General features: G+C 49.6%; 1 protein-coding gene across 1 annotated transcript; it reads left to right on the top strand.

Moving 5' to 3' along the window:
• Positions 1-8,901: 8,901 nt before the first annotated feature.
• LOC142574513 (solute carrier family 13 member 2-like) lies at positions 8,902-15,085 on the top strand. Its single transcript, XM_075683574.1, has 5 exons — positions 8,902-8,977; positions 10,337-10,509; positions 12,147-12,296; positions 14,331-14,620; positions 15,031-15,085. Exons 1-5 carry the CDS (start codon positions 8,902-8,904, stop codon positions 15,083-15,085), a joined length of 744 nt encoding a protein of 247 aa, XP_075539689.1.
• Positions 15,086-15,759: the final 674 nt, after the last annotated feature.

Genomic DNA, 15,759 nt, shown 5'->3' with positions numbered 1-15,759 from the left:
ACGGTTTTAGCAGGATTGAAGTGGCAGACCTGTCTTGTTTACTTGGATTACGTCGTCGTCTTCGCCGGAAATTTCGACGATCACCTTCAGCGGCTTGCGACAGTATTAGAGGCCATCAAGTCATCAGGGCTCACCCTGAAGCCGGAAAAGTGTCGCTTTGCTTACGATGAGCTTCTATTCCTAGGCCATGTCATCAGCAAATCTGGAGTGTGCCCCGACCTGCAGAAGACAGCTGCCATCGCAATGTTCCCGCAGCCAATCGACAAGAAGGCAGTGCGCAGATTCCTTGGCATGTGTGCCTACTATAGGCGCTTTGTCAAGGACTTTTCGCGCATCGCGGAGCCGCTAATACATCTAACGAAATCTGATGTCGAGTTCAATTGGGAAACGCCGCAGGCCGACGCATTTCAAGAACTCAAACGACGCATGCAGTCGCCGCCGGTACTTGCACACTTCGACGAGGACGCCGATATTGAAATCCACACTGACGCCAGTAGCCTAGGCCTCGGTGCCGTCCTAGTCCAGAGGAAAGAAGGACTTGAACGGGTGATATCGTATGCTAGCCGGTCGCTGTCAAAAGCGGAAAGCAATTATTCTACGACTGAAAAGGAATGCCTCGCCATCATTTGGGCTACAGCTAAATTCCGCCCTTACCTCTATGGCAGGCCATTCAAAGTCGTCAGCGACCACCACGCGTTGTGTTGGCTAGCTAACTTAAAGGACCCTTCAGGACGGCTGGCGCGGTGGAGCCTCAGACTACAAGAATATGACGTAACGGTAATATACAAGTCCGGAAGAAAACACTCCGACGCCGACTGCTTATCACGCGCCCCAATCGATCCCCCGCCGCAAGACGACGTGGACGACGACGCCTTCCTTGGGATAATAAGCGCGGAAGACTTCACTAAACAGCAACGAGCAGACCCAGAGCTAAAAGGCCTCGTCGAGTATTTGAAAGGGAACACCGACGTTGTCCCTAGGGCATTTAAGCGCGTGTTGTCTTCGTTCACGCTACGAAACAACCTGCTCGTGAAGAAGAATTTCTCACCAGTCCACGCCAGCTACCTTCTTGTGCTGCCGTCAGCGCTCCGTCCAGAAATACTGCATGCCCTACACGACGATCCAACCGCTGGGCACCTCGGATTCTCCCGGACGCTGTCGAGGATACAGGAAAAGTACTACTGGCCGCGTCTGACCGCCGACGTCGCCCGTTACGTCAAGACATGCAGAGACTGTCAACGACGCAAGACACCACCGACAAGGCCAGCAGGATTATTACAGCCGATCGAACCTCCTCGTCGACCATTCCAGCAGATTGGGATGGATTTGTTGGGGCCGTTTCCGATGTCAACATCCAGGAATAAGTGGATCATCGTGGCGACGGACTATCTCACCCGCTTTGCTGAAACCAAAGCTCTACCAAAAGGCAGCGCAGCCGAAGTGGCGAAATTTTTCGTCGAGAACATCCTGCTGCGACATGGTGCGCCAGAAGTCCTCATCACCGACAGAGGAACGGCTTTTACAGCAGAGCTCACCCAAGCCATTCTGCAGTACAGCCAGACGAGCCACAGGAGGACAACTGCCTACCATCCGCAGACGAATGGTCTCACGGAGCGCCTGAACAAGACCCTCGCCGACATGCTAGCAATGTACGTCGACGTCGAGCACAAGACGTGGGACGCGGTCCTGCCGTATGTCACCTTCGCCTACAACACGGCGGTGCAAGAAACAACACAGATCACGCCATTCAAGTTGGTTTACGGCAGGAACCCGACGACGACGCTCGACGCCATGCTGCCGCACGTCACTGACGAGGAGAATCTTGACGTCGCTACCTATCTCCAGCGCGCCGAAAAAGCCCGACAGCTCGCCCGCCTACGGATCAAGACCCAGCAGCGTACCGACAGCCGACACTACAACCTCCGACGACGCTTCGTCGAGTACCAGCCCGGCGACCGTGTTTGGGTATGGACCCCGATACGCCGGCGAGGACTCACTGAGAAGCTGCTGCGACGCTATTTCGGACCCTACAAGGTCATCCGACGTATTGGCGCACTAGACTATGAGGTCGTGCCAGACGGCATTTCGCACTCACAGCGGCGCCGCGCACGATCTGAAGTGGTCCACGTGGTGCGCCTTAAACCATTTTACGGACGCTGATGAACTTCCTTTAGTTTCTTGTTTTCTTTGCTACGAGTGCTTTTCTTTGTTACTTTCGTTTGTTTACAGCATCGGGTCGATGCTTTCTAAGAGGGGGGTAATGACACGTGTACTTATCTTTATCGGGCAACTACGTTTCGCCGCTTAACAACTGTAATCCCACAGCGAGGGACGCGCCTGCATGTATCCGACGTTTCTGGAAAGTTATCGACGCTTCTATCCGCGTGTCTGTTGTCGCCGAACCTTGTGTTATCAGATTTCATCGCGTGACACGAATGGTGTAGAACTTTGTGGAAGACACGCGGGTCCCATCAGTTAATCTGGAACATTCGACGACTGATCTATAAAAGCCGACGCGCTTGACCCGCTGATCAGTTTTCCGACGATCGCCGACCGTGTTCGCCGCTATCGTTGTGCTATAAGTGTAGCCTGTTTTTGTGGGCACAGGTTCGCCAAATAAAAGCTAGTTTTGTATTCCACCGTATTGCTTCTTTCTTCACCGTCACTACCACGTGACATTATTCCTTGGACTTTGAAAATCGGAGCGTTGTATACTCTGTGGCAAAAACGCCTGAAGTCACAACCTGAAATACTAGACAAATATATGTGCTACGCATTATTCCGAAGTAACTGCACTATCGCAGTGCGAGAGTTTTGTGTTATTGAGACTACGTGAATTTCCTTGCTCTGTACCACACTCGAATGTACACGAATTCTCTATTCTAATATTAGTCTAATAATACAGCGAAGCTGTTTACCTCTAGCCAGTGTGCTGAGAATGTGGCAAGAGCTAGCGGAGCCGTGGTCTAGGGGCCCAGAGCATTAGTGATTATTCTGTTTATTTTTTTAATACTGTTCATCTATCCTATCATATCCTACTTCTAGCCCTCGTATGCATCCCCCACATGCGTTCTAACGGGGGTACCTTGGGCTTCTTAAGTCCGTATCGGTGATAGGAATGGAGACAATAGGATTACACAGGAATGTAGACGATTGTGCTCGTGGCCTGCGCTTCTGTGCGTATTTGGGGAGAGGGGGGAGTGGAACAGAGTGTGGCGATAGCGCTGCAGATGTTCATACGGGTAGGGGACAGGGGGAAAGAGCGTGGCGACAGCTCTGCAACAGTGGAGATGGTAGGGGGGAGACGGGGAATGAGTACGTCGACCGCGTCTGTGCACGTGGCTTGTGCTTCTGTGGTTGTAAGTTATAACGCCACGCGCGTTCGAGGTGCGGGTGTGGCTGCAGTAGCATAGCGGCAGAAGCATGGGAGGTACGGTGACAGCGGCGGCGTTTGTGTTGGCGTAGTTGGGTCGCGTCCCTGTAATGGGACGTCATGTATGGTATATACAAAACTTGGACGCACGTTAGAGCGCTGCCAGAAATTGAAGACTTCGAAACGACGCAGAGCGCTCACACTGGAAGAACAAGCGGCAAAACGTTGACAGCAGGAACGCGAATACAAGCAGGCACAGAAGGATCGTGCGAAAGCGCAGAATGCGGCCAAAGACCCTGAGTCCGAGGCACGTCGCCTACGTCAGATACAGGAATACAACCGAAGACGTCGCGCGCAACCAACGGATGAAGATCGTGCGTAGGAAACCACTCGTAAACATCAAGTGCTGTAGTCCGCGGCTGTGTCCAAGCGCCAGAAAGGTGATTTGCTACCTCGGGCGAGTTTCTCCGGGGCGAATTCCAAATTCAAGGGACTCTTTGTGGACGCGGAGTTTGGACATAGTTGTGCAGTCTGCGATCGACTGTGGTTCAAGCATGATTTTAAATGCATTTCGACGATGACCGATGAGAGTAAAAGGCAAGCTGTGACCGCAGTGCTATCGGAATCATTCCGCGAAGATGCGGATGTGAGTGCGTTGGGCGTGCGCACTTCGTGCAAGACCTCTCTTCTGTACGGGAAGTCAATTGCCCTTGCTGTCTATGGCTTGCAGCTACGTGTACCCAACCATACCGGCCCATATTCCTCCACTGAACGTCGTGGAAGAACGTGTTGTTCCGAGGATCGCGTTCATGGCGATTCGACAGTTGTACCACGGACGCGGACAGTATTGAATAAAGGGACAAGTAGTGAACGTGCCCATCGACGTTAGGAGAACGCTGCAGACGCTTCCACGCAAGATAGACGGTGACGCTACAGTAAATGTGCGTCTGTGGCTTAGGCACCTCGCGATATTGACGTACGTGGCAAAAGGGTAAGATAAAGGTGAGGCTGGAGTATCTCATAGAAACACCTCTTTACAGATACAGCAGCATACCCTTCGACCTAGACACATTCAAAGATCTAACGCAGACACTGTCTCGGCAAAGGAACATGAAGTCGAACATCTTGAAGATTTCGACAACGTGAACGACCAGCTGCAACGCATGAACGCACTGAATGACACCAACGAGACCGCGGTGTACGACGAACAGCACATTGCGAACAAGATTTCCAACATGCGTACATTGAATGTGGTGAATGGGAGTGAGTACGTGGTCGTTGCTCCTGGCGAAGGTTAGACGCCCCTTCCTCTCCTGTATGATCCCAATGCGGAAGAACTTGCGTTTCCTCAGATATATCTCGGGCATCCGAAGAAGAAGAAGAAGAAGAAACTTTAGTAAAGAATAGTCCGGCAGTTCTTGATGTGGTGGCCTCAGGTGACGGCTCGAAGTTCTTGGACTCGAGCGGCATCTTTGGCTTGCCGGACGGCCCAGAGCTGGTCTGCCAGCTCTGAACTTCTGATAGCCGCCTCCCAGCGGCGGCGACGCCTACGGAGAAGGTCCCCGGCGGCTCCCGCATCCGGGGCGGCGTCGGGAAGAACGGAGTTCGAGCCTTCTCCTACTCTGGCAACAGCCGCGATTCTGGACGCGTCGACAACGGAGCTGCTTTGATTACCGTTGTTGCCGGCACACTCCCAGAGCATGTGTCGCAGCGTTGCTCTGTGTCCGCATGTTTTACACGCGTCTGTTGGATACAAACTCGGATAGCAGTGGTGTAAGATAGCGGGGCTATGGTAGGTGTGTGTCTGGAGCAAGCGTAATGTTACGGCCTCGTTCCTGTTCAATTTATCGTGCGGTGGCGGGAATGTGCGTCTTTCGAGTCTGTAGTGTTGGGTGAGGTCTCTGAACGTGGTTAGGCGATCGCCACCGAGCAAAATCAAAAGTGACTCCGTTTTCGCTGACCATTAGCGAAATCTAGTAGTGTTCTATGTCGTAGCGCATGTCACTCGCTGTAGCGAAAACATGGAATGTCGGCTCCATAAACATATACATCTGCGTCCTCATAAAGTGCAATTGAACTCAATAAACTATTATGTAAAACAGGGAAAAGAGCGGCACCCTATGGAACAGCTTCTGACTGACTATATTTTGACCGTGAAAGATCGCCTTCTAAAGGTCAAGCTTCCAGTTTTTCTGTGCTTTAAAACACGCCGTAGGCTAGTACACTGAATCAATTCATTTTGCCTGCGCTACTAGAGTGCATGCCGATCCCCGCTACAGTGAGTACAGGCCACGGTTTCAGATCATGATGATGATGATCATCATCATGTTAGCCAAACAGTACGCCTGCCGTGCTACTCCATGTGATCAGCATGAAAGTCTGAAACATGTAAAATACTATACAGAACAAGAACAATAACGATATAGAAGATAAAGCAAGTAGAAGTCGAAATGTGACATTTACAGAGTACAAGAATGAAAACGAAAATTGGGTAGAAACCCAAAGAGAGAGAGAGAGAGAGATAATTTAATTGAAAGAAAGCAGAGAGGTCGGCCTGAGCTAACGTGCTCTAGCCTGCTACTCTGCGCAGGGGGAGGGGGAACGGGGACATAGAGGTGTGATGATTATGACATAGCAAGAGGGGTGAGCAAAGGGGAAAGCAAGTTCAACACTCTGATGATAAACATTCACAAATGTCATCCATGAAGCCACAATCAGGTTTCGCATCAAGTCTGTAGTCACCAATTTGAGTGAACTTAAATATATAGGCGCTAGGACGAAGCTGGTGTGGGCCTCCCCTGCGTGAACAGCACAAGCGCCAAACAATATCTTTATAGCATATAAAGAGCTGCGATAAGCGGCTCTAGCACGGCGAGCACTTGTAGGGCACTTTTAGCGGCCGTAGTCTCGAGACCACCGAGAATCACGCGCATTGATTTTACTAGGTGCTTCAGCATTTTTTGTACACTCTCCTCCTCATTGTGTTCATCTCCTTGCTTGCCTGTAGTGTCATCGGTTTTATTGGCCCTATAATTCTTGGCTTGATGGCGCAGAGGACCGCTAGTGCTCGCTGGCATGGCCGTGGGCCTAGAGGGCAGCAAAGGCCATTCCGTGTCTGTATCAGCCGGTGAAGGTGAATGTTTGCCGCGTGCTCTCGTCGACCTTGAATTATCAGTAGAAGCCGTTACCGTCCTCGATGCACGCACAAGCAGACGTGGTCGTGGTACCTGTGCCACGCTAGGCAGCTCTCCTGAAATGGTTTTGTGATGCTTCTGTCGCGAGCGTTGGTCACTTTGGCGAACAGATTGAGCAGCCTCTTTACGTGAAGGTTGGCCTCTTGCCATTTTTCGAAGAATACGAACCTCCTGTTTCATTTTCGGGCATTCCTTCGAAGTCGCTTCGTGAGAGCCAGTACAGTTGGGACATTTAAATGAGGACGCCTCACAGTCGGTGGTATCATGCTCTCCGCCGCAACGCGAGCAGGTGGCTTTCCTTCTACAAACAGCGCTCACGTGTCCTATCTTGTGACATTTCCGGCACTGAATAGGCCTCGGAACGAATGGTCGTACTCGGTGTATAACGTAGCCCACTTTGACAGACGCTGGTAATGTCGAAGAAGCAAACGTTAACTTGATACATCGGGAGTGCCCCAAACGGTGAATCTCAAGAATGCGTACCGATGACCTCAAAAGACTCTTGAGGTCCGCATGCTTGATTTCAAGCTCCACGTCGAAAATCGCTCCAGTTGTTGTCTCCTTCCCGTAAGTAATAAAGGAGCGGACGGGGATTGCACCTAACTGTGGAATGGTCTTTAACTTCTCAAGTATTGCGGAATCTTTAACATCTATTGTCAGTATGTTCTTGCGAGCGTTGATCCTGATCTCGTTAGTTTGCCCAGAGGCCACACCTTCAAAATATTCGGTTAGAAACTGCATGGTGAGAGATTTCATGCTGTGTGACGTCGAGAGCAGCACATAAGAAACCATGACGGATTCTTGCTCACTCTGATGCGATGAAGTCGCCTCCGTCGACATACAGCGCATCTTCTTCATACGGCGGCCCATGACTACGGTGTACTCGCTGTCAGAGTCCATGGCTTCTGGCGTTGAGCTCTCCCAGGAATCTAGCTGGTCCGAGCTTCCAAAGACACGTCGTCCAAAAATGAGCGATGAAGTAGACGACTGACCTTGTTTAGGTGGTCGTGGGAACCTCTTGCTCATCCTTGATAAAAGGAATGTCACGAAAATGGCAAGAACGTAAAAAATCCATAACAGCGAGAAACCTGAAGAGGATGATTGTTAAAAGTCAAGTGATGGCTACCCGGTAGACGAGCTGGGCCATACTCTGGAGACAGTTATTGGTTATATCTATTGGTTAAGTGTTACGAAGCGTGTAGGTGCCATGCAGGAAGAAGCCTTATAACTAGAACGAATCATTGCGTCAAGCCTTGACAATCCAACTTTCCGTGAAGCCATGTATTCCCTCCGCTTTTTACGTCGCAGTAGCTGTGCAACATGTGACCTCTCAGACTCCGCGTATTGGCCGAGAATGTTTGGTGCGCACTTGCTCCGTTGCGGCTTGTTTAGCGGGACCACAAATGCCCACTACGCACTCTGGCGTCACGATCACGTGTTTGGTCGACTCCCGTTGCTTCATTCGTGTTGAGCAACGCTGAGTTTCTTTTTTTTACCTTCCTTACACATACATATACATATACATATACATATACATATACATATACTTATACATAAACATATTTGAATACACTACACTGTTACTAGTATGTACACTTTCTGTGATATCGATCAAGCTTACTAAGCAAGGCAGTCGTTCACCACTCTGGCGCGTAGTGGGGAAGCAGAGAGCTTCGCGGCCAAAGAAGTACTAGAGCGAAATCTGGCGTTAATATTGACGGGAGCAGCAAGTGTGGTAACGGTTCATCCGGAACGTAAATTGTGTACGTGGTTTGTTGGCTTGTTTGTTTGTTTGTTTATTTGCCCTCTATCACTGGCTCATACCCGCTGTGGGGGATTGGCCGAGATATTGCCTAAAACTTCGTCCTTTTTGCCCAGTACAATATCATGACTACACAAACAATTACTTTATAAAGGGGACCATTCGTAATGCTTGATCATATGTGCACAGTCTTTATTGCCTTCATGCGTTTAGAAACATATGTTTTTGTTTTAATTTACAAAGATACAGCGAGAGATGCAACAACGTTCGTAGCAGCGAGCACGACGAATAGACAAATTATGCGCCGTATCGATCATTGCCATGGTAGCTGGTAGTGCCAGAGCTCCGTCTCATAATTCCTGTAGGAAGCTGTATGGAGGAATAGAATAGGTTTAATCCTCTTGTCGTTCGAGAAACCCAAAAGCGCGTGCGTTTATTTGGAGCGCGTGGGAACGCCGCGCGAAGACGAAGACGACAGCGCACGAGCCTCCTTGCTTCTGGTGCTTCCAAGCGGTTCTCGTCGCTCGAATTGCATTTCTGGCACGGCTTTTGTCGCACTACGCACGCGAATTATGGCTGGTTACGGCACGCCTCCTCGGCCACAGGCGCTGGCGAAGGACGAGCAACGTGCGCCAGGCGTAGATCAAGGTGAGAGGCCTGATATTCAATAGCCGTAGTAGCTGGTAGCAATAAGACTCGTAGCAGTTGTACACTGTGTGCGCACACTCCAAAAAAATTTGCCCCCTAATGGTGTTGGCTTATACCATAACACCATTGCCTTTAGGGCGATACAAGTTTTATTGCGCACGGCAGCGAGCTGTTACTACATTTGCGATGAGAAATGGCGTAATTAAGAACTGCGTTAAGGATTCTGACTTCCTGGCGCCACCTAAATATCTGAACCGGATAATGTGACAGCGATAGCCATGAAAGTTTATTTGTTTCAGTTTTCATGCCTTCTGTCATGGCTACCGTCATTTTCACTTCCTCCAATAAAGTCGGCATATGAGCAAACTTCACTTGTCCCAACCAGCGATACGATATATACCCCTTAAACGTGAGGGTGTTAGCCAATGGACAACCAAGAACCCTCATACAGTTGTAAAGGAGTTAAAATGTTTAGTGTGTAGAAATGTACCCGCCAGCTTCAAACGTCATAGACGTACGTGCACATATTTTCAACCGTATACGTCATGGTGCGCTCGGTGGCCACGGCATTTTGATGCTGAATAAATGAATGACTGAAGGAAACTTTATTTGGGCTATTTACAATGTGATCTTACTTGCAGCTTCAGCACCCTGCGGAGTATGCTACAAAAGCACTTACAGGTCCCGTTATTGCATGAAAAGACGCAGCCATTGTACGCAAGGCTAGCCTTCAGTGATAAGTGTGTCTTCTATTATCCAATGGGAAGTTTCAGTTACGGACCGCTGGAAGCCAGGCGGTGTACGTGCGTACCATTTTAGATGACTCGACTTGATTCGTCAGTTGTGCATGCCCAGAGGGTGTCGTCGTTTGGCTGTTGATGCAGCTGAGAGGGAGTTAGAACTGCTGAGTGCGGTAATTAAACACCACGGCTCAAGGTGTCGCCATTTGCGTTGATGCTCGCGTCTGCGTCTCTAGAGGTTCCGGTGCACGCGTACGCTCACGTTTCCGCTATACGCCAAGACGATGACTGAGCCAGTACACATCCGGTCCTTGCTGCGGATATGCGCAGCGACTGAAAGTACTCCATATCGTCGTGATGTTCGAGGTTAAGTCAGCATGCAAGATGAAAATGACCTCCCTGCTGGGAAGCGATATGAGCGTGGCGATATTTTTTACCCAACCCCCTCCCAAGCCTTGAAACCCGCTCATCAAGGAAGCAGTTACAACAACAACGACTACAATGACTACTAGTAGTACTGCTTACTACTACTACTTACTACTACTACTAATAGTTGCTACTACTACTACACTCCATGATACCACCACCTTACCCACTACTGTCTACTACTGCTGAGCAGGCGAGCGGCACGCGGAGCTAGACACTCAGCGAGCCCACCACTCGCACTCCCACAAGCCGCCGGCAACGCCCATGTCGGTGGTCGAGGAGCAATGGAAGGAGTGTCGCAGCCTCTCCCACCTGGGGATCTTCATGCCACTCTACCTCCTGCCGCTGCTGTTCTTCGGCCCCAAGGTACAGAGAGCGTTCGATCGCCTATGTCGCAGTTTATTCGCTTAGCTTCGTGCTTACGACAGTGCGGACATCCAAACGGAAGTGCCCTGCTTTCATCCGCTTGTCTCGCCACCTCGACTCAGTGCACTTGGTAGGCGACTAGGTTTGTGGGTGGGTGTATGAATAGTTGGGTGGACGTACGAACGGACTGAAAATGAAGCGCGGGGACCACAACATCCTAACCGCGGCACTGCCTCCACCTTTAAAGACGACTCCAATTCAGCGTGGCACAAACCATTCAGCGCATTTTGGCGGAATGATGAAATATTCACCAAGTGATAAATCTGGAAGTATAGGTAGTCTACCCGGCCCGTTACGCTTTAAAGAGCGACTTAAGCGAATCTTCGATGAAGACTAGTAAGAGACGGCTGACATATTGGTTGCGCAAAGGGAAGGATAGCGAAGAACTCTCTATGGTTAACGATAGCCAAAATTATTGGAAGCAAGAAATATCGTTAGAGCCGACGTTTCAAGAAGAAAATTTGCCTTCGACGCGGCAAGTCCTCTTGTCAAAACGTTGGCCCCTGAAACGTCTCTAATTTGCACCAGATTCGACCATTGTTCACAATAGGAAGTTCGCTTGATGGTACGTTATTCCCCCCTTTGCGCAAAGAATATATCAGCCGCCTCTTACTAGTCTACAATGAAGATTTACTTACGTCTGTTGTTAAAACGTAACGCCCAGGGCAGGCTAACTATATTTCCACATTTATCTCTGTATGAATATTCAATGAGTCTGCGATTCTGCGAAAATATGCTGAATGGAACGTGCCGCTTACGCTTCGAAACATGTCTACGGAGTAGACTCATCGCTTGTTAACCACTTTTGATCATTTCAAATCTCCATCTTCCTGTGAACGCTTGCTGTACTGTGAGTAATACAGCATAGTGTACGATGTTATTTGAACATTTATATATCCGAAAAGGTTAAAACATCGAGCTTGGTGGCATGTGCCAGCATCCAGTTCCAAAAAGGATGCTCATACCATCATCGACATTGTCATCATTATAATCTTCATTGAGTAGAGGAAAGCGTGGTCGAAGAAGAGTAGAATACGCGGGCAGTCGCCCCCACAGGGAATTCACGTAAGCGCTGCCACATCGGTATGAGATGCCGCATTAGGAAAGTTCAACGAACTACTGAGGCATGGCAGTCGATAGTCTGACGAAGTCTCTTCTGGTTGGTGAATGATCATGAAGTGAACGAAACAGATGCCGACCAAGGTGAAGAAATTTTACCTCCACACGGAGGTTTCCTTCACAGTTATGTGCATACATAATGTACATATATCAAGTATTAGGAGCAAGGGACCCTTGTGGCGGCCAAACTATCATGCGAGAGGTGAAAGCTGAAGGGGTTGAGCAAAACGAGAACCAGGTGAGAGCAGGAGCTAATGTTTCTATGGGTTGACTTTACATTTGCAAGGAAGAAAAGGTAAGTCCACCTGTTGTAACGTTGGCTCCTGCTTTCAGGTTGTTCTGGTATTGCTCTTTTTTTTTTCAGTTGTTTCATGTTGTCGACGTCTTATATGTCTTTTTTATTGGTTATTCACGTATTTCCGGCCTTTTATCCATACCGCTTACTGCAATGTATGCAGTATGGAGGCTGCCTGTACTGCCTGCTCCTGCCGCTGCTACTGTGGGCCTTCAACTCGCTGCCCAAGCCTGTCACATCGCTTGTGCATCTGGTCACCGTGCCGCTGCTGGGCCTCATGGATACAGAACGCGTCGCTCACAAATACCTTGCAGTGCGTATATGTCTCTGTGTGTATGCATCGTTTCGATGTTCAAAGCCCTCACTAGCCTTGCCACTTAACTTATTCAGCATATTGTTATCTCAGACTCATAGATGCAGAAGGAAACTTAGCGGCGAAAAATGACTGGTACAGTGTCGAGCACGCTCGTCTCAAACTCTGCAGCGGTGCACTCAGAGGGGCTTGAGCCTTCTGTCATTGGCCGCTGGTTTAAACAAAGTGCCTTTGGGAACTCGACGCCAGAAGTACTAATTCCGCTTCCGATTATGGCAACTGGCCTTTACGGCTTCCTTTTGCCCGCCATACTGCTCTGTACTCTAGGCGGGCCTCGGCAGTAGCCAAGATGGAAAACGATCACGAGCCTTATGACTCCGCGTGACCTATCGCTCACCACATCATTTGTCTTTTCTGCACATAGGACAGGGTGACAAGCGGTGATCATAACAGTATAAGCCGGGTGCCGTATTCACGAGGAAGCTCTTGATATATAATTGCACACTTAATAGCAAACTTTAGCTAAAGCTAATCCTCACGCTCGACGAAATGTAGCGAAGGTAGCCTGCGAATGGCAAGTGACACTTACAAACGAAAAGCTTTGCGAGTACGGCACCAGGATATTTCATTCTCGCCCGCCGGTTCAGGGGAACCAGCGCACCTAATCTCGAACTCCGTCGCCAGCTGCCGGCGCATCCTGGGCTGGGTTGCGGGTTTGATGATGGGGCAGCTGACGACAACGCCACGTAGAGTGAACACCGGTGGTAAGAATGCGAAAAGAATGTTCAGGCTCAGCGTTACAGCAGTTGTTCTTTCGTTGTTATCGCGAATTCCTGCAGTCCTCAGCAAAAGATGGTTTATCCCCACAGAAGCAGTGCACGTTTCTGGTCTATAGAGTGCATTTGGTGACATGTTGTCTTTCCACTGACCTATACTTGAATGCGCCAGTGCACACTGCCACACACCGCTCCGGCGTTCTATAGGCAAGTGTGTGCTGTTGGCTGTGAGATGTGTACTGTAACACAACCTGACAGGACGTGCTATCGCGAGCGATATTAAACGAAACACGGGAGCACGTGCCAGATGGTCTCAAACCCAGAAAGGATCGATTGGCAGTGGCCGTCGTCGAAATCAAAGTAGGGAGGGAGGCGCTGTTGAGTTCACCGATGGTATACTCTGCCGCGAATTGTTTCCCCGGCCCTGGTAACGTGGCACCTTACATGTCCAATCGACCCGCCCTGACTTCCGCCTGCGGTCACATTCACTTCATATTTGTAATGAGCAGTACCACCGCTGCGATATTTATCGCTACACTGGAACGCATTACCAGTTTTCTAATGTCTAAAGGCGTTAACGAAACTATATCCACCGACAATATGTGCCACTTGCGCTCTAAGAAAGGCGGGAGGTCAGGCGGTTAATGAGATGGCCTCTCACAGTCCGCATTGTTTTCCCACGGTGACCGCCGCCAATCGCTCCAGGTCGAGTTTCAGACTATCTGACGCACGCTTCTCTTGCTTTTTACATTGATCGTTGTAATACGTCAGCTATATATAACACTTATTCAACGCATCTCGCACGTGGTAGTCTTCTTGTAATGATGTATATAGAACAGCGCGCTGAGCGAAAGCTGATTAGTTAGGACGTGCCTTATTACAAATATTGTTTATAAAACGATTTAGTGGGTAATTTTCACACACCTTATGCTTTTTCAGGACGTTTACGAAAGAACGTTCACGAGCGTGTTTTTTTTTTTTTTTGCATTCACCCTTCTGTCGGAGTGCAGCCGGCGCAGCCGAACCCTCGACCTCGTGCTTGGCAATATAGCGCCGTAGCCATGCAGCTGCCGTGTGGAGTGGCTTGCGCATTCTTGTGCTCTCCAGAATTTCTTCTGGCAATAATACGCCACGCCCCCTACGCGCTGGGCCGGCTTACCGCGCCGCTAGGGCAAGTTACCATTGTTGTTTACTGCCCCATTAACAGTCAAGGGTCTTGACTGCGGCGCGGGGTCTCGCGAAACCGTCTTCGAATCAGGCCGACATCCTGACCATGGTCCCGCTGCTGTTCCTGGTGGTGGTGATGGACCGCTGGAGCGACGTGGTGCTCAGCACGGCGCAGGGAATGTGCGCGCGCTTCGGCCTGCGCCGGGGCCCGTTGTTCGCCGGCGCGTGCGCGTGCTCGTTCGCGTGCTCGTGGGTCTTCTCGAGCGCCGTCGCGTCGGTGGCGCTGCTGTACTTCCTGGACCGCGTGCTGACCACGACGTTCCGGGAGAACATGGACCAAGCGCAGGATGGCGGCGCCCTCTGGTCACCAACGCCGCACAGGCACGGAGCTTTGTTCCGTACGGAGTTCAGCTTTAGCTTGAATTACGAGTGTCGGACGATATTCTTCAAAAAAAAGAACCGTCATTATCATTGTAATCTAACAGTAATAAACAGTGGGGCCGGCACTTAGAACATAAGAGACAGGAACTCAATGGCAGATGGCCGGAGCTAGCAGGACAGTGTCTTTTTAATAAGCATTATGAATCAACTAGCCCTGCAACAAGTTGTTGAGTAGGCTACGTTCCGCATAATTATTTGGTGAAACCTATGTGGAACGAGATCAGGACGTTTCACTTAGTGAAAGGCTCTGTGGAACACAAGTAGAATGATATTAAGAGCAGTACGCAACAACAGCGGCCGGAAGGTTTCACTTAGTGAAACATTTTTGCTCACATCTTCCACTTGCTCAGTGGAACCTACGTCAACGAAAGTAAGATGCATATTAAGACGCATATAACCTTCTGATATGGAGACGAATACCCAATATTTTATCATTTCTAGGCGAAATGAAATATAATGATTGTGCGGAGTCTGTTTAGTAAAAAGAGAGAACATGAAGAAGGCTTCCTTACACCATCTTATACAAGCCATATTGTTCAGAAGTGGGCTTTCAGTAAATTGAGGAGCTTGTAAATGAGAAACATATTAAATTTGATCTCATTTAGCCCATCATCGCATTGACAGTAATGTATGCATGCATGCATCTATAAAGTGTCGTTCGTGCATCTAGAAGCAGCAAAGTGACGGCTATGGAGAACTTCTCAAATATATTGGACGTGCTCAGCGGTCACTTCAATACCAAATGTTTGTCCTCGCAAGTCTGCACGAAAGAAAGTCGCAGTTCCGCCCGACAGGCCAAGCATTGATGGCGACAGCAAATTAGTAGACAGCCATACGAAGTAAGGGTGGTAGTTTTATCGGCCGTGAAAACTTGTAAACACAAGCGTACTAACTAACAGGCATGGTGTCACGCGCACACAAGAAAACGTGAGCACATCACACTCGATGACCGCGAAAACTCGGTGTCAGAACGCTGGAATGAGGAAGCACGGCAGCAGCAGCGAGCGAATTGACCTTCATACTCGTACTGGCGTCAACGCGAACTAAGCCGCGAAAGCACAGCGCGCGGTGGATTCCTC

Source organism: Dermacentor variabilis, chromosome 3, assembly GCF_050947875.1.
Source record: "Dermacentor variabilis isolate Ectoservices chromosome 3, ASM5094787v1, whole genome shotgun sequence".
In the NCBI taxonomy this organism is placed as follows: Eukaryota; Metazoa; Arthropoda; class Arachnida; order Ixodida; family Ixodidae; genus Dermacentor; species Dermacentor variabilis.
This window is presented reverse-complemented; position numbering and strand designations above follow the sequence as displayed.

Excerpts from the sequence above, each read along its gene's own strand:
- LOC142574513 (XM_075683574.1), top strand. The coding sequence starts at position 8,902 with ATGGCTGGTTACGGCACGCCTCCTCGGCCACAGGCGCTGGCGAAGGAC. Across the intron at positions 12,297-14,330 it reads TCGCTCACAAATACCTTGCA|GCCGACATCCTGACCATGGT; the intron begins GTGCGTATATGT and ends TCTTCGAATCAG. Across the intron at positions 14,621-15,030 it reads TGGTCACCAACGCCGCACAG|TGGAACCTACGTCAACGAAA; the intron begins GCACGGAGCTTT and ends CCACTTGCTCAG.